General features: G+C 44.1%; 1 protein-coding gene across 2 annotated transcripts; it reads right to left on the reverse strand.

The window, feature by feature from the left end:
- Positions 1-5,104: 5,104 nt before the first annotated feature.
- On the reverse strand, positions 5,105-8,233 carry SAT1 (spermidine/spermine N1-acetyltransferase 1). 2 transcript variants are annotated; one of them, XM_059680134.1, is made up of 6 exons: positions 7,974-8,232; positions 7,643-7,694; positions 7,465-7,548; positions 5,888-5,989; positions 5,756-5,796; positions 5,105-5,619 (listed from the first exon to the last, which is right to left on the reverse strand). In XM_059680134.1, exons 1-6 carry the CDS (start codon positions 8,037-8,039, stop codon positions 5,449-5,451), a joined length of 516 nt encoding a protein of 171 aa, XP_059536117.1. In that variant the 5' UTR covers positions 8,040-8,232; the 3' UTR covers positions 5,105-5,448. The 2 variants fall into 2 exon arrangements, with proteins under 2 accessions (XP_059536117.1, XP_059536118.1); XM_059680135.1 differs by lacking the exon at positions 5,888-5,989 and having other exon boundaries at positions 7,974-8,233.
- Positions 8,234-23,846: the final 15,613 nt, after the last annotated feature.

The raw sequence follows: 23,846 nt of genomic DNA on the forward strand, positions 1-23,846 counted from the left end.
TAAAAGCTTTCTAGGTGATTCTAATGTGCAACCAGTACTGAGAACTACTGATTTTGTTGATCCAGAAGATGCTTATACTCTTGAGAGTATAATCCAAAAGAATACCAAATTTAATCATTCTTATAGAGAATATGAAATTTTTTGAAAACATGGCAGTAAGCGCCCAGGGTTTTGAGAAACTTGGTTTGGAATTTGATTCCCAGGCCTAGTTGTGTGCCCTTAACTTCACTTCTTTGAGGTTTAGTTGAGCGCTGACCTATGAACCAGGAGGTCATGGTTTGATTCCCACTCAGGGCACGTGCCTGGGCTGCGGGGCTTGATCCCCAGTGTGGGGTGTGCAGGAGGCAGCCATCAGTGATTCTCTCTCATCATTGATATTTCTCTCTCTCTCTCCTTCTCCCTTCCTCTCTGAAATCAATAAAAATATATTTTAGAGGGAGGGGGGTAAGAGATCAACCAAAGGACTTGTATGCATGCATATAAGCATAACCAATGGACATAAGACACTGGGGGATAGGGAAGGCTAGGGGACTGTCAAGGGCGGGGGGGGGGGGAAAGATAAAAAAGAAAAAAAAAGGACACATATGTAATACACTTTGTAATACTTTAAGCAATAAAAGAAAATATATATATATATTTTAAAAATAAAATAAAAAGCTAAAAATAGTACCTACTTATAGGATGTTTGTGAGAACGAGATGAGAAAATAATATATAGAAAGGGCTAAGTATAATAACTGGTTCCTGTTGAGTACTTACTGTTAGCTCTTATTTATTATCAACTGTTATGTTGATAACCATCTGCAAGCTACTACAGCACTTTTCTGGGCTAATGTGAGCCCCAAGAAAGAAAGAGGTGATGGGGGAAGAGGATGCTGGGAGAATATTCTGAAGAAGAGCACTTGGTGGCCTTTGATAAGTGGGGCAACAAAGGCAATGGTGACAGGGGCAGGTTCAGTAAGGGTATAGGCCTGTCAGTCTGAGCTGTGGATAACTGGCTTGAAGCTCAGGCTTGCAGCACAAAGGGATGAGAATGAAGCACAAGTCACCCTGAGCTGACAATCCACAGGAAGAGATGATGAAGCAGGAAAACAAAGATGAGGCCAGTCAAGCAAACAGATAGACTCCTAGGAGCAGACATGGTCACCTGCAGACTGGACAGGAGGCCAGGCCTGCCACAGTCAGGAGAATGATAGATGGTTTCCCATGGCATGACCAGCTCCATCAGTTGCTATTGAACAGCCACTTGCCTCAAGGAGCAGTGATAAGTGCTATCCATCTAAGCCAGTGGTTCTCAACCTTCTGGCCCTTTAAATACAGTTCCTCATGTTGTGACCCAACCATAAAATTATTTTCGTTGCTACTTCATAACTGTCATGTTGCTACTGTTATGAATCGTAATGTAAATATCTGATATGCAGGATGGTCTTAGGCGACCCCTGTGAAAGGGTTGTTCGACCACCAAAGGGGTCGCGACCCACAGGTTGAGAACCACTGATCTAGGCCCTTCTGGGAACTCACAGGATAGGGTACAGGGCCTTACGTCATTCATAAATCATTAGGTTTCTTCTGAGTTGTTGCTTCTGCATTTCTGTGAAAAAGACTCCACTTTCTTCCCCTGGAAAGGCTGTCCTATGAAATCTAAGCAGTTGATGATCTTGGGCTATGGCTGGGACAATGTCAGACTGTAGCTCTACTATGGACTTTAGTCAGATCTGTAGTAGGATGTCACAAGCCTATTTGCAGACAAACCCAGCTACTTCCCATTTCAGTAAAGAATGGCCCCACAGTGTAAGAGTAGAGATGCTGGCAATTCAGATGTGCCAAATAGAGGCCATAAAGTGCCTGCGTTAAGGGAAAAGGTGAGTACAGTGCAGTAAGAAATTTTGAGAGAGAGACAGAAACTGAGGTCACATTCATATAACTTTTATTACAGTATATTATTATAATTGTTTTATTTTATTATTAGTTACTAGAGGCCCAGCGCACATCCGTGCACCGGTGGGGATCCCTCGTCCTGGCATGCGGGGATTGGGCCGAAACTGGCTCTCTGACATCCCCCGAGGGGTCCCGGATTGTGAGAGGGCACAGGCTAGGCCGAGGGACCCCACTGGTGCATGATCCAGGCCAGGGAGGGACCGAGGGAGGGCTCCAGGGCATGTCTGGCTCTTCTGGCCCAGTCCCCAGCAGCAAGCTAACTTATCGATCAGAGCGTCTGCCCCCTGATGGTCAGTGTGCATCATAGTGACTGGTCGGATGGTCAAACAGATGGTTGGACACTTAGCATATTAGGCTTTTATTATATAGGATTGTTGTTAATCTCTTACTGTGCCTAATTTAGAAATTAAACTTTATCATGGGTATATATGTGTAGGAAAAACATAGGATATTTAGGGCCTGGTATTATCTGTGGTTTTAGGCATCCATTATAGCAGCAGTTCTCAACCTGTGGGTCGCGACCCCTTTGGGGGTCAAACAACCCTTTCACAGGGGTCGCCTAAAGACATCCTGCATATCAGATATTTACATTACGATTCATAACAGTAGCAACATTACAGTTATGAAGTAGCAACGAAAATAATTTTATGGTTGGGGGTCACCACAACATGAGGAACTGTATTAAAGGGTCGTGACCCACAGGTTGAGAACCACTGCACTAGAGGGTCTTGGAAGCATTCTCCATGGATATGGGGGCAACTGTATAAAAATTTTTGATTTTATATGTTTTTTTTTATTTGCCAGCTTTATTTTTCTATTTATTTTTTTAATCCTTACCCGAGTATATTTTTCCATGATTTTTAGGGAAAGTGGAAGAGAGAGGGAAAGACAGAGAGAAACTTCAATGTGAGAGAAACACATTGATTGGTTGCTTCCTGCACGAGCCCTGACCAGGGCCTGGGCCGGGGCAGAGCCTGCAACCAAGTACGTGCCCTTTGGTCCATAGGCCATCGCTCTAGCCACTGAGCCAAACTGGCTAGGGCTGCCAGCTTTATTGTTTTTACTTTATTTTTATTGTTGACACAGATGTCTTAATCTCCCCCTCCCCCCCTCCACTCCTCATTCCCCACCCCCCTTTGCCCACCTGCACCCAGCCCCACCCCCCGTCCAGCCATCACCACACTGTTGTGTCTATGAGTTATGCATATATGTTCTTTGGCTATTCTCTTCCCCTTCTTTCAGCCACTCCCCCATCACCCTGATTTTGTAAGTTTTTTAAGAGATAGAATAAACTTAGCAAATAATAGTTATTAAAAAAAAATACAGACACCAGAGAAAACCCCAAAATAGCCTTAGGCCTGAAATACTATTCCCAAATGACTGTCAGGGATAATATTTTAGTAAAATAGTAATTTCAGTTATCTTTACAGACGTGTTGCTTACATGGACTTTTCTCCATTTCCAGGCTTATGATTGTTTAATATTTCCTTTCGTATCATTTCCCCAGAACATGTTTTCTTACTTGCCCAGTGATTTCAGGCTTTACAGATTTGTTTCATGGTTCAGTTTTTAAAGAGGTGTCTTTGTGATTGAGATGAGCATATAGTGAGCTGGTGCTGGGGTGTTTCAGCTTCCAATATTAAACTTAAGGGACTTCTTTAAAATGGACACAAAAACTTCATAAAAGCTTTCATGCTGACAACACTAGGCCCTTAGGGTTAAGCTCTAAGAATGAGAAAACAAAGGGTTGTTATTGTAAGTTGCTTGGTTAATCTAATTTATTCACATATTTAACCACAGTCAGCATGTAGTTGTTTTCCTCCAAGAGGCCCACTTTCCAAAACACAATTTTCAAAATGTTTTCTTTCCCCACAGGCTCCTTGTGTTCAGTTAACCCAGTGGTTCTCAACCTCTGGCCCTTTAAATACAGTTCCTCATGTTGTGACCCAACCATAAAATTATTTTCATTGCTACTTCATAACTGTCATGTTGCTACTGTTATGAATCGTAATGTAAATATCTGATCTGCAGGATGGTCTTAGGCGACCCCTGTGAAAGGGTCGTTCGACCGCCAATGGGGTCGCGACCCACAGGTTGAGAACCGGATAACCCTATTTACGTTAGCCAGTGTCTTGCCTGTGGTTACTTGCCACCTAGCAGAACCTTGGTTGTGAGTGGACTCTGTAGGTCTGTTTTGGGGGGATGCTGAGCCACCAGTAAGATTTCCCCTCTATTAATCCAATACAGGATCACACTTGTTTATATGGCTGCCCTCTAATTTAGGAGGCATAACAAACACTGAAACGAAGGGATTCAAGGCAAAATCCCCCTTTTGGAGGAGCCCAGTATTTATTTCCTAGACCAGCGGTCACCAACCTCTCAGACCTCCTGGACCCCCAGTTGGCGACCGCTGTCCTAGACAACACAGAAAGCAGAAGCAGAGGATCTGTTTTTCAGGTATCTGTCAACTTCTTTTGGAAATCATTAATCTTGGCCATCAGTACAACTGTTCTTATCAACTACCATTTTCCTTATTGTGGTAATTAGTGGCGTTAGGAATTTAGATCAGTGTAATGAGTAATAAAAGTTCTAAAATAGTCGCTTCCCCACGCTTCTTCTGAACTTCATTCTTAGTCCTGGGGAATATTTTTCTTTCACCATTGGTGGTTTTAAGCACTTGTTTGTTTTAAGGAACTGCCCTCCAAATGGGATGCTAATTTCCCTTCTTAGCACCCGTGTCCAACTCCAGCCTATTTGCAAATGTCCTGTACAAATATGGGATTTTTTGTTCCTGCCTGATTAGCAATGTGATCCAATTTTCCTTCTGAGCAGTATTTTATGTAGGATGAGACTGTTTTGGGCAAGATGTTTTTCCCCCAGCATTTCAGAATCCCACCTCTGACTCTTCCTTGTGTAACATATAGGCTTATTTATGGAGTACCTAAGCTCTGGAAAATTCTGCAGGTGAAATATACAGTGTCAGCAATATAATGTTATCTTATAGGTGTTGCTACTTATAAAACCTTGGATTTCAACTGGCTTCTTTCCAGAGTTGTTTAAACAATAACAATGTTCTAGGTTATGTTTCTTGGCCATTTTTATTTTATATTCAACAGGAAAACTGCCTTAAGAAATAAAGGATTAGTAAAAATGCTTACACCAAACAATGAAATCAAAGGGTAATTTATTTAAAAAAGAATCAAAACAGAAACTCTAAGTACCAGTGTGTACATTGTACACATTTAAATGACTCACAAGAATGAAGTTTTTTCATATACATTAAGATTACACCACCACGTTATGTTCTCAAAAGATGTTCAAGGATAAATCTGACTCCAAACTGCATTGCCATCTTAAAGTGACCACATTTCAAACATGCAACAACGCCACTGGTAATAAAGCTTTGGAATGGGTGCTCATTCTCTTATTTCACTACAAACATGATAGAAAGAAGATAAGTTGAGAATTTGCTCTAAAATACAACGGGAATTGTAGTCTACACCAGCACTCCTCACTCCTCCGCTGCCATTTTTAGCAAGTACTCCTTGTCGATCTTGAAGAGTCTCCATCCCTCCTCGCTGGACAGATCAGAGGCACCTCTTTTTTTGTAGAAGTTGATAGATGGTTTATTCCATTCTGCTACCAGGAAGTGCATGCTGCTGCAGCGACATTTCATCGCAACCTGTTGTATAGGGGAGAGTAAAATACAAACTCAGTGACATTTTACCTGCTTTCCAGGATCCAGTTTTGATTCAGTCGTTAAAATAAAATCATCTAGTTAACTCTTACAAATTCAGGAACCCAAAACCAAAACGTACCTGGCTTAGATTCTTCAGAATTTCTGATCCTATCCCAAAGCCTAAAAGAGAAGTAACCATTGAAAAAACGTCACTTGAAGGACTTCAAGCCCCAATTTCTCTTTAGAGCCACCCTTCTGAACTCAACCATACCTCTAAAATCACTCATTACGAAGAAGTCCTCAAGATACAAGAGTTTTCCAATCCATGGGTCATAGGTAAAATAGTACATGGCGAAACCAACAACGCTGTGTCCTGTAATCAGAGTATCATATGAGCTATGGACAAAATGGACTCATAAAAGTTGTAGTTGCAAAATCCAAAGCCTACCATAGGTTTTAAAAATATACATGCATGTATTAGCGAGAATGCTTTCATTACTTGCCAGAGCAAAACTGCTATAGTCTTAAACTAAAGCCACACATTATTCACATCCTATTGATATACTAGAATGGTGACTTGGGGATAAGGCTTACACGGCAGTTCAGAATAGTAAATATTTGTAGTTTAGAAACCCTGCTTCCTTAAGGTCAGGACAGTAGGCCAAAAGTGCAATATTTAATTTCAGAACTTGCCTTCCATTTAAAACATTTTCAATTTGCTCTCCCCAGTTTTTAAGCCAGAAGCAGCAGAGTTATTCAGAAACAGGTATTATGTAACATCCATATATCTCTTAAAAAAATACTTCATCCTTTATGCTTTATGCTCATTTCTCCTAGCTTGGGGAACAGACTTCAGGGGGGTGGAAAAAGTAAGCACCTACTCAAACAACTTCCCCTTTTAGTTCTGTTTTTTTTTTTTTGACCAGTTAATAGGGACCAGCAAAATAAATAAATAAAATAAGACTCCCTTTTACTGAGTGTCTGTAATTTCAAATGGAGGCAAAGGTTTCAAATTAAACTTTCTTGCCATTTGATAGTCCTTTGTAAACATAGGAAGCGAGTAGAATAGAGTTTCTGATCTACCGTGTTTAATATCTACCGTGTGATAGTAGGGCCTTACCTCATTTTATCATGATCATCTACTTTATTGTGTAAAGGATCTTTTAGTTACCTCCCCGCCCATCCATGTACACGGAAGGGCCATGTACATGGCGAAGCTAGAGACTGTAACCTGAAGATTGGGACAAATTAAGAAAAAAAGTGATTTAACAGCATTACAAAAATAAGAGGTTACGATAGGGTCAAACAAGAACCATTTATGAAACTGAATTACAACAAATGACATACCTAAGTCTTTTGGACCTCCACAGCACTAATACTTACTTTTAAATATATATTTTATTGATTTTTTACAGAGAGGAAGGGAGAGGGATAGAGAGTTAGAAACATCGATGAGAGAGAAACCGATCAGCAGCCTCCTGCACACCTCCTACTGGGGATGTGCCCACAACCAAGGTACATGCCCTTGACCGGAATCGAACCCGGGACCCTTCAGTCCGCAGGCCGACGCTCTATCCACTGAGCCAAACTGGTTACGGCTAATACTTACTTTTAAACAGCTCAAGTACTTCCGGTCTCCACGGCACTCTGATACTTAAATAGCTCTTTTAACCCGCCCTAATAAGCGTAGTACATCTACTTTATTTCCTCATTAGTTTGAACACTGGCTGGCTATTACTTCTGGCCACTTCTCAGTAACTTAAAGCCTGTGTTGTCAGGAGTTCTACACAGCAGACTACGTTTCTAGAACACTAGGTCTCTGGTTTCTGGAAGGGGAGGGCGGTTTACCTTCCGGAGTGATGTGCTCCTTGGATACTTCTGCCACCAGGCAGTGGTAGAAGGGATGATCTCCGAAACCATCCTCCAGCAGATCTGCGAGAAAGGGCAGTGGGGACAGACAGTGTTGGCCTCGGGGAAGGTGACAGGCACCTGACGCACCTCCTCCTCCCCGCCACTGTTGCGTTACCTTTTTCAGTTATGATTACTTGTTCTTCCATATATTCATATTTAGCCAGTTCCTAAGGCGATGCGCATAGGAGAAAGGGAAAGAGGCAGAAAACTGAGTGAGGGCCCGGCCAGCCTAGAGGGAAGGCGGGGGGAGGGGGGGTGGCGAGGCGGGGCAGGGCGCGGCGGGGCGGTGATTCATTGGGGAGTCCCATCCAGAGCCGCTGCCCGGCAGGGGTTGGGAGAGGCGGGTGGAAGGGGAACCGGCCAGAGTCACAGACTCAGCGGGGAACGCGGCCTCCGACCTCCCGCCTCGCCCCCCGCCCCGGGAGAAGCCGGCTCCTCAGGCTAACCTTGATCAGGCGCAGGATGTCACTGCAGTCGGCGGCGGTGGCAGGGCGGATCACGAAGTTAGCCATTTTCGTCTTTTGCTTTTCTTCCCCTTGCGGACTAAGCCTCTGTACTTGAACAACAGGAGAAAGTGGTTCTTCATTCGTTTCCCGGGAGCGGCCTCTTCTCAGTCAGGCTGGCACCATGACCCGGGGAACCTCGGTGAGCAACTGAAAGACGGGACCAGAGCCGCTGGGAACTGCGAATGTGTGGCGCAGCTGGCAGTCTTTTTAGCGCGAAGAAGCCCCGCCCCCGTCGTGAGACGATGGCTCCTCGTCCAATGAGGCTGCGACCTTCCTCCCCCTTCTTCTGGCGTCGTCCTCTCTTCCGGCGCCCGTGTGAACCCTTCAGGCGCGGGCGAGGCGATGACGCACGCGACTAGTTCTCTAGCGGCGCCCTCTAGCGGCGTTTTGCAGAATCTTCAGGAAGCCCGACCTTGGAGCCTAGGCGTCCCCAGTCACCTTTACAAATGGAAGAGGGTGACTTTACTGTTTCCTCCTTGACCTGTGAGGGAAGGGAAGTCAGGAAACCTGGCCTTGGGCAATGGGGTTTCGAGCAGCGGTTCGGAAACTGTGGTCTGGGCGAGTGTTTGGGCTCCAAGATCCTTTTAGGGAGTCTGTGTCAAAACTAGTTTCATAACAATAGTAAGACGTCATTTGCCTTTTTCAATCTCCCTAGAATTTTCCAGAAGCAACCTGATGTGTGATTAAGTCATTACTCAGATGACTAAAGGAATGGGTTCTTGAATATTCTGTGTTTTGTAGAATTTCCTAAAGTAAGCTATTTGGATTTCTCAGTAATTTTTTTTCTCCTATACAGTACTTGTAATTTTTAGAGTTAACAGAATGTTTTCTTTTATACTTCTTTCCATTTTAAATCTTTGATATTTCTTGTGGGAACACTCCTAAATTACACTCTTCATAATTTCCTTTAGTGAAGGTTTGCTTTTGTAAAATTTTCTGTTGTGCTTGTATAAATGTCTTTAATTCTTCTTAAAATTCTTGAAGGATTTATTTCACTGCTTATAGAATTTGAGGTTGAAAGTTATTTTCTTTCAGCATATTGATGACGTCTGTCTTCTGAATTCCTTGCTGTTGAGGCTTGTTGTAATCCCTACTTGCTCCATCTTCTGTGCTTCTTTTTTCCCTTTGAATTATTTTTTATTTTGAAGTAATTATAAATATACAGGATGCGATGGCATATTGCTCTGGCGACTCAAGGAATGTGTGCTTGTGTATTCTTATGTTTTCTAAAATTTTCAAACATTAGCATTTTTGCATTCGATAATTTTTTTGAATGTATTTTATTGATTTTTTACAGAAAGGAAGGGAGAGGAATAGAGAGTTAGAAACATCGATGATCAGCTGCCTCCTGCACACCCCCTACTGGGGATGTGCCTGCAACCAAGGTACATGCCCTTGACCGGAATCGAACCTGGGACCCTTCAGTCCGCAGGCCGATGCTCTATCCACTGAGCCAAACTGGTTAGGGCGAGATAATTTTTAAATGTCAAAATGTTTGAGAACAGCTGGATTAGAATATAGCTATGCCTGGATTGTACCCACTGGGACAATTATTCAAACCTCTTGCACATGGTTTTTCTTTTACAACCCACCTTCCCAGACAGACCCTCCTGAGGGTCTTGTTTGGGCTGCCCTGCCTGGGTTTCCTGATGAGTCAAAGAGAAAGCATAACAAGGGCCTGCAGTGTGTTCAGTCTGTAAAATGAGAGGCTGAACTATCCCCAAATGATCCCCACCCCAAACATTCGACAAGTGATTTTCTGCCTTTGCTAGGAATATCCCACATGTAGAAAAGAAAGCAAAAGTAGGTTCACAGTTACGAGAACCTTCTGGGGATGACATGCGTAGTGAGTAGTGAGTCACGGTGGGAGTTTACGTAATGTCTTTCTCAATGATCTTTAAAAATGGCATCAATTGTCAGTTGCCTAAGCTACTCTAGGTGTTGTGTTTCCTGACACCATGACGCATGGATGGCCACTCATAGGCTCTTCCCTCCACTGCTTTGGTCAAACATGCAAGAGGACTAAGGAGACCTTGCTACACATTACTGCTAATTGTAAATTAGACCTCCATGACTAGGCTGTAATGGTAGCTGCCTTGTTGAAGCAAAAACAAGCCATTTTTGATTTGGGTTGCTTAGTGTTTTAGAAATTGATTGTTTCATTAAAATGCATTACCATATTTTTTCTATTTATTTTGTTTTTCCAGTTTTTCATGCTCTTATGCTTTGCTTTGTCCTTATGACAAGAGTCTGTCATAATGAAAACAGATGTCTAAAAAGCTCATTGTGGTTATGTTTGTGTGCTAGTAGAAGCTTAGAACCCTAAGAAATTTGAATTTTCTTCATGGAAGGGAATTAACTAGGCTTTTCCATTGTCATAAATAGATAGATGCAATGCATGACAAACATTATCCCCTCTTGATACACACATACACCCTATTGATGCTGGCCCTGGTATGACCCAAGCCATACCAATCAGAGTCTTTTCTCATTTGTGCCAAGAAGGTTCTTTCTGGAGACTAGGCTTTGGGTGGTGAGCACATTATAGAGTAGAGAGATGTTGTATTATAAAGTTGCACACCTGAAATTTACATAATGTTATTAACTAATGTTACCCCAATAAATTTAATTGAAAAGAAAGTCTTTTCCTTTCTGCCTGCATATCTGGGAAGATGTGGAGATCTGGGACAATGACTGACCTGCCAGGGAAGACTGATCACATTTGAGTTTCCGGCTCTGCATAGCCACATCTGGGATGGGCTGCATCCTCCCAACCACCACTGTTGCCTATTTCGACTGTCTCACCCCCAACCCCTACTCACCATCACCACTGGACACACTTGTAAAGAAAATGGAGCCAAATGATCAGAAAGCCTCCATTTCACTTAACACAGAAGTGTGGATAAGAAGCTCCTTGGCCAGATAAGGAGGCTGGGTGGTAAATGCTGTTTGGGAATATGCAGAAATAGGGATGATCACACTTTAATTCCCACGGATGTGCCCAGCTCTTCCCCTTTTTGACCCTCACAAAAGGAATGCCTATTGCAAACCAAAGAATAAAAAGCTGTATCAGTAGACTGAAACAGAGACGTTCTGCTGTTGTAAGGAGTCATCTCAAGCCCTTATCCTATACAATAAAAGCCTAATATGCTAAGTGTCCAGTTGTCCATTCAACCAATCAAAGCATAATATGCTAATGATATACTAAGGCTGCTCAACCACTCGCTATAATGTGCACAAACCACCAGGGGGCAGATAGTCGACCAGTTGACCAGTGGCTATGACGTGCACTGACCACCAGGGGGCAGATGCTCTGACAGGTAGGTTAGCTTGCTGCCGGGGTCCGGCTGATTGGGTCTGAGTGAGATGGGCTGGATATGTCCTGGAGCCCTCCCACAGTCCCTCCCCAACTGGCCAACCTCCAGCATCCCTCCCTGACCCCTCGTGCACCAGTGGGGTCCCTTGGACTGGCCTGCGCCCTCTCGCAATCCAGGACCCCTCGGGAGATGTCGGAGAGCCGATTTCAGCCCGATCCTGCAGGCCAGGCAGAGGGCCCCCCCCCATGCACGAATTTGTGCACCAGGCCTCTAGTCTATTTATAAGATGGAATCTATTTACCCTTCTGGCCTAAATCTATCCCAGGCTATTACAATTGCAATCCATGGGGCCCTTACTGAGGGTCACAAAAATTTATGGCAGAGACAGACCATAGAGACTCTGTGGTTGAAGTTTAACAGATATGATCACGCCTCTTTCCTTCCTGTCTAGAGCTCTATGTGAGGAGGCCAGCATAGTGGCAATTTTACTAAATCCACAGAGATTATCCCCTGGAAACCTGATGTAGAGGCTGAGTGATTTTTAAATAAAGACATGGACATATTCCAAGGCTATGAATGTTTATGACTTAAGATTGGTCTTGTTGACCTAAGAGTCATTGGTCTCTACCATGAACACTTTAAATCTATCTATATATATATTTTTTGATTGATTTCAGAGAGGAAGGGAGAGGGGAGGGAGAGCTAGAAACATCAATGATGAGAATAATCAATCAGCTGTCTCCTGCACACCCCCTATTGGGGATTGAGTCTGCAACCCAGGCATGTTCCCTTGACCAGAATTGAACCCAGGACCCTTCAGTCCCATGCTCTACCCACTGAGATAAACCAGCTAGAGCAACCATGAACACTTTTTATTTCAAGGTTCCACAACAGCAAGATAGTTATTTGAAAGCAGGTTGTATAACTGCTCAGAAACTTAAATTTCTTTAATATGACCTTTTCTCCTTTCTTTCCTTTTGATTTAAACTGGCCTCATCCAGCACCTAACTCACTTGTTTCCTTCTCCCTTGCATGTCCACTCCCTTAATCATTAAGCCCGCAGGACAGTGAGGCTCTGGTCAGCATCAAGTAACCTTAGGAAACAAAGCCTCGGGTCTGTTGATCCCAGAGACAGTTTCGGTCAAACTAGAGATAACATCTAGGCCTCAGTTATGTTTCAGCTCCAGGCCCTGCAAAGTGGCAAAACCAGACGGAGCAATGCCATGGCTGATATCAGGACCAGATGTACTGATCAACTACCCTCTACCCTAGCACCGACCAATCAGTAGAGACCACGACCCTAACTTCCTTAAACACCATAACTAGTGATTTCCCCTCTATATAAACCATCCCCTAGGAGCCAACTGGGAGCTAGGCCTTAGCAATAGCTCACCTGTAATTCCGGTTTGGTGCCATTTCCTTAACTAATAAACCTTTACTTCTTGGCTGCAGACTCCTGTTTGCGTTTTTTTGTTTGTTTGGTTTTTTTGCAGCCCTTAACACTGCTCCTGGGGCCGTTATAAATAAAAGAGCTGTTTATTTTATTGTCTTATTTGTTTTTCGGAGAAAAGTCCCCGTGAATTCTCCTCGACCCCTCTGTAAGTTCCTGGGCGCCTGAGGCGCTTTGACAAGGCTGGTGCAGGGAGAGCCTGGCGCCCAGGCAGAGGGGCCAGTCCTGGGTCTCCAGGCAGAGCCTTGGGCCTCAGCTCCTCTCTCCAGTGCTTTCCGTCTGGTGGGGGGAGGCAGCGGCCTCGGCCGCAGCCGCCGCAGCCTCTTTCTCCCTCTGCCTCAGAGCTGCAGCCTTCTCCTGCTCTGCGTGGCTCTTCATGTGGGCGCTGCGGCTCTTCACCTTGTAGAACACCCTGCCACATTTTTTACAAGGGAAAGTGTTCTCCTGATTCTGGGTCTTATTAAATGTCTCTGTTTTTTTCTTCTCTGCAAAAGGCAGTGCCCTTCGTGGCTTCCCTGGCCCCTCCCTTGGCTTCTCTGACCCTGGGGCCTTGGGCTCATGGCTTCCGAGGATGAGGATGTCATTGGCCTTAATATCAGCTTCAACCTCTTCCTGGACTGACTTATCGTCACTCGTATCCACATCCCCGAAGGTGAGTGTCCCATTACGGCCAATTTTCACCTGCTTCTTGTAGGTGTAGTAGAACTCCACACACTGGGCCACAGTCTTGGTCTGGATCAGCTTCTGCACCAGGAAGAAATCCTTCTTGTAGATGGCAATGCCCTTGTTGAACAGCTTCCTCTCAGACATCTTCCACTGGTCAGAGCCTGTGTAGTGATAAGTTGCCAGTGGGTGGTTGTGGGGCCTCAGAGGCATCTTCAGTAGCAGCTTATTCAGCGTTTCCAGGATGTCTCCCCTGGACTCGTGCAGACAGTGCAGGGCCAGCTCCTGGTTGGTGCCAGCTCCAGGGAAAATGCTGGAGCAGGCAGCTGTCAGCAGGTCTTCCACTTGCCTCTGCTTCTCCCGGCTGCTCTCTAGGTCCTCCCATGGCTGCCACACCAAGTCGGCCTTGTGGGGGTCAGCAGCTGCCAGGGCACGGTCCCTCATGGAGGGGATTTCAGCTTGGAACTGGGAGCCTACATTGATCTGTGGCTCGATGCTCACTGGGGTGGCTTCCCCCATCACAGAGAGGACAGGGGGGGTGACTTCAGCACTATCTCCATGTCTTTTTCACACTTCTTTCCTCTGCCTAGTGTCTCCTGTTTGCATTTGATTGGGCTTTGATGGACTCAGGTGAACAAACCTTTAATTCCGGTAACAGTTATAACATCTCTTTTGTATTAATCATCTGTTGTCACCTAAATTAATGCAAATCTAGTGACTTACATACGTTTATTATTGTGGTTTCTGTAGGTCAGGAGTCCAGGCATGGCTTAGGTGGGTCCTCTGCCCAAGGTGTCAGCTAGGCTGCATTCTCATGTGGGAGTGTGACCAAGGAAGAATCCACTTGCAAGCTCAAGTTGTGGGCATTGGCGGAATTCATTTCCTTAATTGAGAGTCTTGGCTTCTTGCCACCTGTTGCTTGAGGCTGTCCATTGTTTGTAGAAGCTGCCTGCAGTTCCTTGTCACCTTGGATTACCCAGCATGGCCATTTACTTCATCAAGCCAGCAAGGAGAGTCTTTAGAGTAGTCTGCTATCAAGATAGTCTTTTTGTGTGTGTGTTAAAAAACCCCACATAACATAAAAGTTACCATCTTAGCCATTTATAGGTGTACTAGAGGCCCAGTGCACGAAATTTGTGCACTGGAGGGGGGGGTCCCTCAGCCCAGCCTGCTCCCTCTCACAGTCTGGGAGCCCTCAGGGGATGTCTTACTGTTGGCTTAGGCCCGCTTCCCTGTGGAGCAGGCGTAAGCCACAGTCTGGCCTCCCTCTGTGGGAGGCAACCGGGCTGATCATGAGAAGGCGCCACCCCCATCACACTGCTGCTGCTGCCATTGCCGGCCACCGCAGCCACCAAAGTGTTTTCATCAACACGGACTCCAGTCCCTTCACCACACACACACAAAAATGACAATTTTCTTTAGGCATTTTCAAGATGTCTCTTTCATAGGATATGACATTTCTTTCTTTTTTTTCTTTATCCTCACCTGAGGATATTTTCCATTGATTTTTAGAGAGTGTGGAAGACAGAGGGAAAGACAGAGAGAAACATCAATGTGAGAGGCACACTTCGATTGGTTGCCTTCTGCATAAGACCTGCCCTGGGCCCCAGCCAGGGAGGAGCCTGCAACCTAGGTACATGCCCTTGATCAGAATCGAACCCAGCCCCTGCGGTCCACAGACCGAGACTCTATCCACTGACCAAACCGGCTAGGGCAGGAAATGACATTTCTTAGCCCCTCTAGCAGCGGACCTTCGTTTTTTCCTCCAGGAGTGAGGTGGAAAAACCCTAGATCACCTTCTTGGATTCTTATTACCCAAGTTACCAAGAACACTGCGAGTGGCGTACAGGGAGCTTAGCCAATGAGCGGTCAGAAAAGGTGTTTCCTCTGCAGCTCCCACACAGAGGTGGGACTGCTGGAGTGCTGCAGGGCCACTGGGGCCGGGGGCAGGCCGCCCTGTGTGTTGTGTCTCCGGCTCGTGCACGTCCCCAGTCCCTCTTCCTGAGCCAGTTGTGACTGTTACAGTGTCCCGGCCTAATTTGCATATTACCTCTTTTTATATATGTATATAGATAGTAGCATTAACTAAATGCATATTATTGTGTAACAGATCTCCAGAACTTGCAAAACTGGAACTCTATATGTACACATTGAACAATTCCCCATTTTCCCCTCCCTCAGCCCCTAGTAACCACCATTCTGTCTCTAGGAGTTGGAGTATGTATTTTAGATGCTTCATATAAGTGGAATCATATATAGTAGTGTCTTTCTGCTGGCTTACTTCACTTAGTAAAATGTCCTCAATATTTATCCATGTTATAGCCTATGGCATAAATTTCCTTTTTCAAGGCTTAATAATATTCCAATTTATGTATATACCACATTTCTTTTTTTTTTTTAAATTAAATCTTTATTGTTCAGATTATTACATTTGTTCCCTTTTTTCCCCCCCATAACTCCCCTCCTCCCAGTTCCCGCCCCACCCTCCGCCCTCACTCCCCACCCACTGTCCTCATCCATAGGTGCACGATTTTTGTCCAGTCTCTTCCCACATCTCCCACACCCCTTTCCCCCCCAAGAATAGTCAGTCCATTCCCTTTCTATGTCCCTGATTCTATTATAATCAACAGTTCATTCTGTTCATCAGACTATTTATTCACTTGATTCTTAGATTCACTTGTTGATAGATGCATATTTGTTGTTCATAATTTGTATCTTTACCTTTTTCTTCCTCTTCCTCTTCTTAAAGGATACCTTTCAGCATTTCATATAATCCTGGTTTGGTGGTGATGAACTCCTTTAGCTTTTCCTTATCTGTGAAGCTCTTTATCTGACCTTCAATTCTGAATGATAGCTTTGCTGGATAAAGTAATCTTGGTTGTAGGTTCTTGGTATTCATCACTTTGAATATTTCTTGCCACTCCCTTCTGGCCTGCAAAGTTTCTGTTGAGAAATCAGCTGACAGTCGTATGGGTATTCCCTTGTAGGTAACTGAGTTTCTTTCTCTTGCTGTTTTTAAGATTCTCTCTTTATCTTTTGCTCTTGGCATTTTAATTATGATGTGTCTTGGTGTGGTCCTCTTTGGATTCCTTTTGTTTGGGGTTCTCCGCGCTTCTTGGACCTGTAAGTCCATTTCTTTCACCAGGTGGGGGAAGTTTTCTGTCATTATTTCTTCAAATAGGTTTTCAATATCTTGCTCTCTCTCATCTTCTGGCACCCCTATAATTCTGATGTTGGTACGCTTGAAGCTGTCCCAGAGGCTCCTTACACTATCCTCGCATTTTTGGATTCTTTTTTCATTTTGCTTTTCCGGTTGGATGTTTTTTGCTTCCTCGCATTTCAAATCATTGACTTGATTCTTGCGCTCCTCTGGTCTGCTGTCGGGCGTCTGTATAATATTCGTTATTTCAGTCCGTGTGTGCTTAATTTCTAGTTGGTTCCCCAATATAAGATCGAGGGTCTTATTAGTTTTCGTGTAGATCTCATTAAGTTTATCGGCAGCTTCTAAACAGTTCTTGAGAGACCTTAAAAGTGTGGTTCTGAACTCTATTTCTTCCATTGACAATTTTGTCCTGTTTCTTTGTCTCCGCATTTTGTTATGCTTCCTTGGTGCACCCCCTAGTGGTCTTTGTTATCAGTCTTATAGATAAATCTTGATTGTTGTAGCTAATTCCAGGGAGGGTTTGACCTCCAGGCCAAGTGGCAATGAGAATCAACTGTGTCAGCAGTGAGAGAACTTCTGTCCTCTAGGGAGGTGCTAATCTAGCCTTTGCCTGAGGCTATCCGGCAAATGCCTCTGTGCAGGGCGTGGGCAGGGCGGGTCGCACAGGATCAACAGGGTGGGCCAGAGAGAGCAGTTATGGAGGCTCTCAGTCCTGTCCCGAGGGGCTCTGCCTCTCTGAGTCCCAGCACCCGCTGCAAAGCTCGGAGAGAAAGCTGCACTCGCTCTGACCGAAGCCAGACAGTCCCGCTTCTCCCGTTTGAGTCTGGGTCCCTAAAGACTCGCCCGGATCTGGAGCTCAGAGTCTGCGACTCCCTCCCGATTGAAAACAACAACCGTGCCCTCCGCCGCCAGCCCGCTCCTCGCGCTCCGCACCTCAGAATTTGACTTCAGCACTGCGCCTCCTCTGAGTGTCCGTATGCGTTTCTCTTTCCTCCTAGTTGTAGGACTTCCACTCAGCCAGCGTTCCTGTGGTTCTGGGCGATGTCCGTTCCGTGTTCTAGTTTCACTTTTGAAGTAGTTGTTCAAAGCAGCAAACTCCGGCGTTAACCTATGCCGCCATCTTGGTTCTCCTCCTGGACAAAGATTTTAATGCTGTCTTAAAGATGCTCAAAGTGTTTATCGCGGTAGCCTTGTTGGCGTCCAGCCCCAGCAGGTCCAGGGGTTCCCCAAGGTGTGGACAGAGTCGGTGAAGAAGAAGGAATGACACAGGGAGGCAGCGTTCAGGTGATCATCATAGCCAGGTTCCTCCCACATTTCTTTTTAAAAAATATTTTTTATTGATTTCAGAGAGGAAAGGAGAGGGGGAGAGATAGAAACATCAGTGATGAGAATCATTGATCAGCTGCCTCCTGCACGCTCTCTACTGGAGATTGAGCCTGCAACCTGGGAATGTGCCCTGACTGGGAATGGAACCATGACCTCCTGCTTTATAGGTCGATTGATGCTCAACAACTGAGCCACAATGGCTGGGCGATACCACATTTCTTTATCCATTCACCCATCAGTAAATATTTAGGTTTCCTCCACCTTTTGGTAATTATGCATAATGGTGTAATGAATATAGAGGTGCAAATATCTCTTCAAGATCCTGTTTTCAATTCTCTTGGATACATCCTCAGAAGTGGGATTGCTGATCAGATGGGAGTTCTATTTTTAATTTTTTGAGGAGCCTCTATACCAACAGTGCACAAAGGTTCCCTTTTCTCCACATCTGCACCAGCATTTGTTATATTCTGGGTTTGTATTTTTATTTTTTGGGTAATGGTCATCCCAATAGGTGTGAGGTGATATCTCATTGTGATTTTGATTTGCATTTCTCTGATGATTAGTGATGTTGGACATATTTTTTATTGAATTTATCGGGGGGTGACATTGGTTTATAAGATTATATAGGTTTCAAGTGCCCATTTCTGTGATATATGATCTTCATATTGCATTGTGAGTCTATCACCTAAAGTCAAATCATTTTCTGTTACCATATATTTGACTCCCTTTTCCCTTTATGACCCCACTCCCCTTTGAACATCTTTCTATATGCTTATTGGCCATTTAAATGTCTTCTTTGGAGAGCTGTCTATTTAAGTCCTTTGCCCATTTTATTTTATTTTTTAAAAAAATATTTTTATTGATTTCAGAGAGGAAGGGAGAGGAAGAGAGAGAAACATCAATGATGAGAGGGAATCATTAATTGGCTGCTCTCTGCACGCCCCACACTGGGGATCGAGCCTGCAACTTGGGCATATGCCCTTGACCGGAATCGAACCCGGGACCCTTGAGTCCGCAGACCGACGCTCTATCCACTGAGCGAAACCAGCTAGGGCTGCCCATTTTATTTTTTAAAATATGTTTTTATTGATTTCAGGGAGAAAGGGAGAAAGAGATAGAAACATCAATGATAAGAGAGAGTCATTGATCGGCTGCCCTCTGCACGCCCCCTACTGGGGATCAAGCCCACAACTTGGGCATGTGCCCTTGAGCAGAATCCAACCTGGGGACTCTTCAGTCTGCAGGCCAATGCTCTATCCACTGAGCCAAACCGGCTATGGCTCAAGTCCTTTGCTCATTTTTAAATCAGGTGTTTTGTTGTTGTTGAGCTATAGTAATTCTTTTTGTATTCTGGATATTGACTTCTTATCAGATACATGTATTGCAAATATTTTCTCCCATTTAGTAAGTTGCTTTTTCACTCTGTTGGTTGTTTGCTTTGGTGTGTGAAAGTTTTAAAAAGTTTGATGTAGTCTCATTTGTCTATTTTTTGCTTTTGTTGCCTAGCAAGAGAGAGTTTTACATAATGTAACATAATCCGGGGAGTGACACCCTATCACCTTCAGCATATTCCTCTGATTAAAGGCAAGTCACAGATCTTGCCCACGCTCAAGCAGAAAGGGTAATACAAAGGTGTAAACACCAGAAGACAGGATCATGGGGGTCACCTTGAAGTCTGTCTGCATTTGAAGGGCAGTAAAAGCCTACTTCTTATTCAAGAAATATTTATTAAGGTCTGTTTCCTGCCAAGCACTATGCTCAGGGAATGCTGAAATTAATATGGCTTAGTCCCTGCCCTCCAGGGATTTATAGTTCAACATTACAGGCCCTGACAGTTCTAGTTCTAGTTGGAAGGGATTCAGCCACCTGGAGAAAAAGCACAGGAACAATCAGAACTGAGGGGCAGAGACACAATCACCCACCCAATTCAGCAGCATGACCTACCTTCTCCAGGCCGCCCTCACTTTCTCATCTCTCTTTTTTTTAAAAATATATTTTATTGATTTTTCACAGAGTGGAAGGGAGAGAGATAGAAACATCGATGAGAAACATCGATCAGCTACCTCCTGCACATCTCCCACTGGGGATGTGCCCACAACCAAGGTACATGCCCTTGACCGGAATCAAACCTGGGACCTTTCAGTCCTCAGGCCAACGCGCTACCCACTGAGCCAAACCAGTTTCGGCCCCTTTCTTATCTTTCATGTCCAAAGGGAAGATTCAGCTCATGGACCAAGATTTAACTCCTCATAAATATGCAGGGAATCTGCAAAGTTCAATCAGCCATCTGTAGGCCTCCTGAAATGTCACCTCTATGAATCTGAGTATGGAGGTTACTCAATAAGATCAGTCTAAATAATTGCCTATTGGTACACAAAGTAGAAGACACCCCCTCTTTTCCCTATGGCCCCTGGGCATACACAATAGATTTTAAAGTTCAGAATCCAGCTTCTCATTCTTTGTACCATTCATAAACTGGCAATTACATGTTAACAGTGAATCCAGGAAAGTAGAGGATACTTCAAAGAAGGAAACGCAGGGGAGTGAACTCCACTTGAGCAGCCTCTGTTGACCTGAGAACAAAGAAGAGACCCACGCACTTGCCTTGTGTGAGTGGATAGTGGGTATATTCTGCTGGAGACAACAGGGGTTATTACCTGAGAACTCACGCTGGAGGTGGTAGAGGATATGGGGCGAGTCATTCCTTATTGGGGGATGATGAAAGTAGGAGAAGGGTGCAAGATCAAAAGAGGACCCAAGACCACAGGACTGAGAGACTTGTGATACATTTTAAGGTCTCCTTAAAAGATTAATCATAGGAGGCTGATACAGGAGAGGAAGAAGTGAGATATGCAACTAGCATTTCTTAGTGTCTACTATGAGTGGCATGGCATGCCTTGGTTGGCATTTTACAGATGTGATTTCATTTAGCCTTTTTAAAAATTGATTTAAGAGAGAGACAGACATACAGGAGAGAGAGAGAGAGAGAGAGAGAGAGAGAGAGAGAGAGAGAGAGAGAGGAGAGAGAGAGAGAGAGATTTGTTGTTCCACTTATTTATGCATTCATTTATTGCTTCTTGTATGTGCCCTGACCAGGGAATGAACCTGCAACCTAGGCGTATCAGGATGACGCTCCAACCAACTTAACTACCCAGACAGGATTCACATGGTATTGATTATCATGTATTATTACTTATTTTTTACATATGTCATCTAGATTTTTTTTAATTGAAAGGATATTTGTTGTTATACTAAAAAAAGGGTTAACTATACAGTTCCATTCAGAGCTTCAGGGAAAACAGGGAATACAATCAGTCATTTAAATAAAGCTGGTCTGGATAAATATAATCTGGAAGAATAAGGATTTTTTCCCTTCAAAGCTCTTTAGTCTGTGTTGTTGAGACACATAGAATGTTAATGATTCTCTAGTCCCAAATTCCTCATCTGAGAAAACCGAAGCCCATAGAGCAGTGGTTCTCAACCTTCCTAATGCCGCGACCCTTTAACACAGTTCCTCATGTTGTGGTGACCCCCAAACATAAAATTATTTTCGTTGCTACTTCATAACTGTAATTTTGCTACTGTTATGAATCGTCATGTAAATATCTGATATGCAGGATGTATTTTCATTGTTACAAATTGAACATAATTAAAGCATAGTGATAAATCACAAAAACAATATGTAATTATATATGTGTTTTCCAATGGTCTTAGGCGACCCCTGTGAAAGGGTCATTCGACCCCCAAAGGGGCGCAACCCACAGGTTGAGAACTGCTGCCATAGAGGATAAAGCACGTGTCCAAGGTCACAGTGCTAGAAAGTAGCGGAGTCAGAAATACAACGGAGATCTCCGGACTCTTAGGCAAGAGATCTTTGACTCTACACCCTGTAATTATAGCCCTCATAGATCTGGCAAACGTGGAAAGTTTAAAAACAGATTTTATAAAACACTGTCCTAAGGCTAGCTCTTAGGCTAAAAACTGTAAATATTCAACACATTTGGTCCCCTTTTCACAAATTAAGTTTCTCTAGCACACCTTGTTTAATCACCACAAGAATGCTTGCTATTTTTTTTAAATATATTTTTATTGATTTCAGAGAAGAAGGAAGAGGGAGAGAGAGAGAAACATCAATGATGAGAACCATTGATTGGCTGCCTCCTGCACGCCCCCCCCACTGGGAATTGAGCCCACAACCTAGGCATAGTCCCTTAACCGGAATCAAACCTGGGACCCTTTAGTCCGTAGGGGGACGCTCTATCCACTGAGCCAAACTGGCTAGGGCAAGAATGCTTGCTCTTGAGCAGTTCCAGTCTTCCCAATATACCCCCCTTCCCTTCTTTGCCTTCCATCTATGCCCCCCATACCAAGAATGGGACTGATAAGTAGGACTGCAGTATGGATTGAAAGTGCCTATAGCCCGAGATAAGTAAACAATCAACTTGCTAAGAGATCTCTGCACCCTCAGAAGCTGCCCCCATCCAGACTCCTTCACAGAAGGGGAATTCTAGAGACCATAGGACTTCCTGCTCATAAAGGATTCCTCTCTGGATGTCTAGTCAGTGAATCTGGGGCATTCTTTCTGAGATAAATGCTGTCCTAGGACTTTGAAAATGGTCCACTGTTCTTTATTTATGTTCTTCCCTCATAGAGAGCATACACCCTCACCATCGGACAGGAAATTTGGGTTTTCTTATCTAAATAAGTGACTTAGACAATACCAACCTGTTGGCATGGAGCTGAAGGGTAGTTGACTCAGTAAGTCCTTTTAAAAAAATTAAATATATTTTTTATTGATTTTAGAGAGCAAGGGAGAGGGAGAGATTGAAACATCAATGATGAAAGAAAATCACCGATCGGCTGCCTCCTGCACGCCCCCAACTGGGGACCAAGCCCACAATCCAGGCATGTGCCCCCAACTGGAATTGAACCTGGGACCCTTCAGTCCACAGGCCAACGCTCTATCCACTGAGCCAAACCAGCTAAGGCAGTAAGTACTTTTTGATTGGTGGCATTGAGTTCACTTGTTTGGCAGAAAAAGTAGGGATTTTTGAGGCCAGGCAGACCTAGGTGCAAACCCCAGCGCTGCCAGTTATCAGCTGTGTGATTTGGGACAGGTTTTTGAAACTCAGGGTGCTTATCTGTAAAATAGAGTTAATAGTTTCCTCCTTCTAGGGTTGTGAATATTAAATTGCTGTGGTAAAGTCCTTTGTAGAGTGCTTAGAAGATAGTAGGTACCCTCTAAATGTCTATTTCTTTCTGTCTACTTGGCAATATAAGAATAGCAATTTTGGGATTAGGAAGAATAATTGTGAATGTTTCAGTGGGGAGAGAGAAGGATTTGTCCCTAAATCTGTTTTTATCCTGCCTTTACACAGGCTCATTCTCATATTCATTGACCTATGTCATGAAACTTTGACTTTCCTCATGAATAATAAATGTGAATGGTCATAAAATCAGGAATCAATATTGCAGTGCCTATTGCACTCTGCCCACAGTGTTCTGTCTGCCTGGTCATGGTCTCTACTGATTGGTTGGGTAGTTGATAAGTGCATCTGGTCCTGATGTGAGCCATGGAGGTGATCTGTCCAGTTTTGCAAGAATTTGTTCTGTGGGTGGAAGTGTTCCACTTCCCTGGGTTCAGAGCTAAAACACAACTGAGGTTAAGATATTTTTAATGCTCAGTAGTCAACAGACCCAGGACCTTGTTCCTAAGATTATTGGATGCTGACCAGAACCTCATTGTCCTGAGGGCTTAATGGTTAAGCAAGGGAGGAGGGAGGTGGGTGAGTCAGGGCACTGGGTGAGAGGCCAGTTTGAGTCAAAGGAAAAAATAAAGGCCAGATTAAAGAACATAAAGTTTCTGCGTGATTACAATCTGGAGGGATCAATTA

Source organism: Myotis daubentonii, chromosome X, assembly GCF_963259705.1.
Source record: "Myotis daubentonii chromosome X, mMyoDau2.1, whole genome shotgun sequence".
In the NCBI taxonomy this organism is placed as follows: domain Eukaryota; kingdom Metazoa; phylum Chordata; class Mammalia; order Chiroptera; family Vespertilionidae; genus Myotis; species Myotis daubentonii.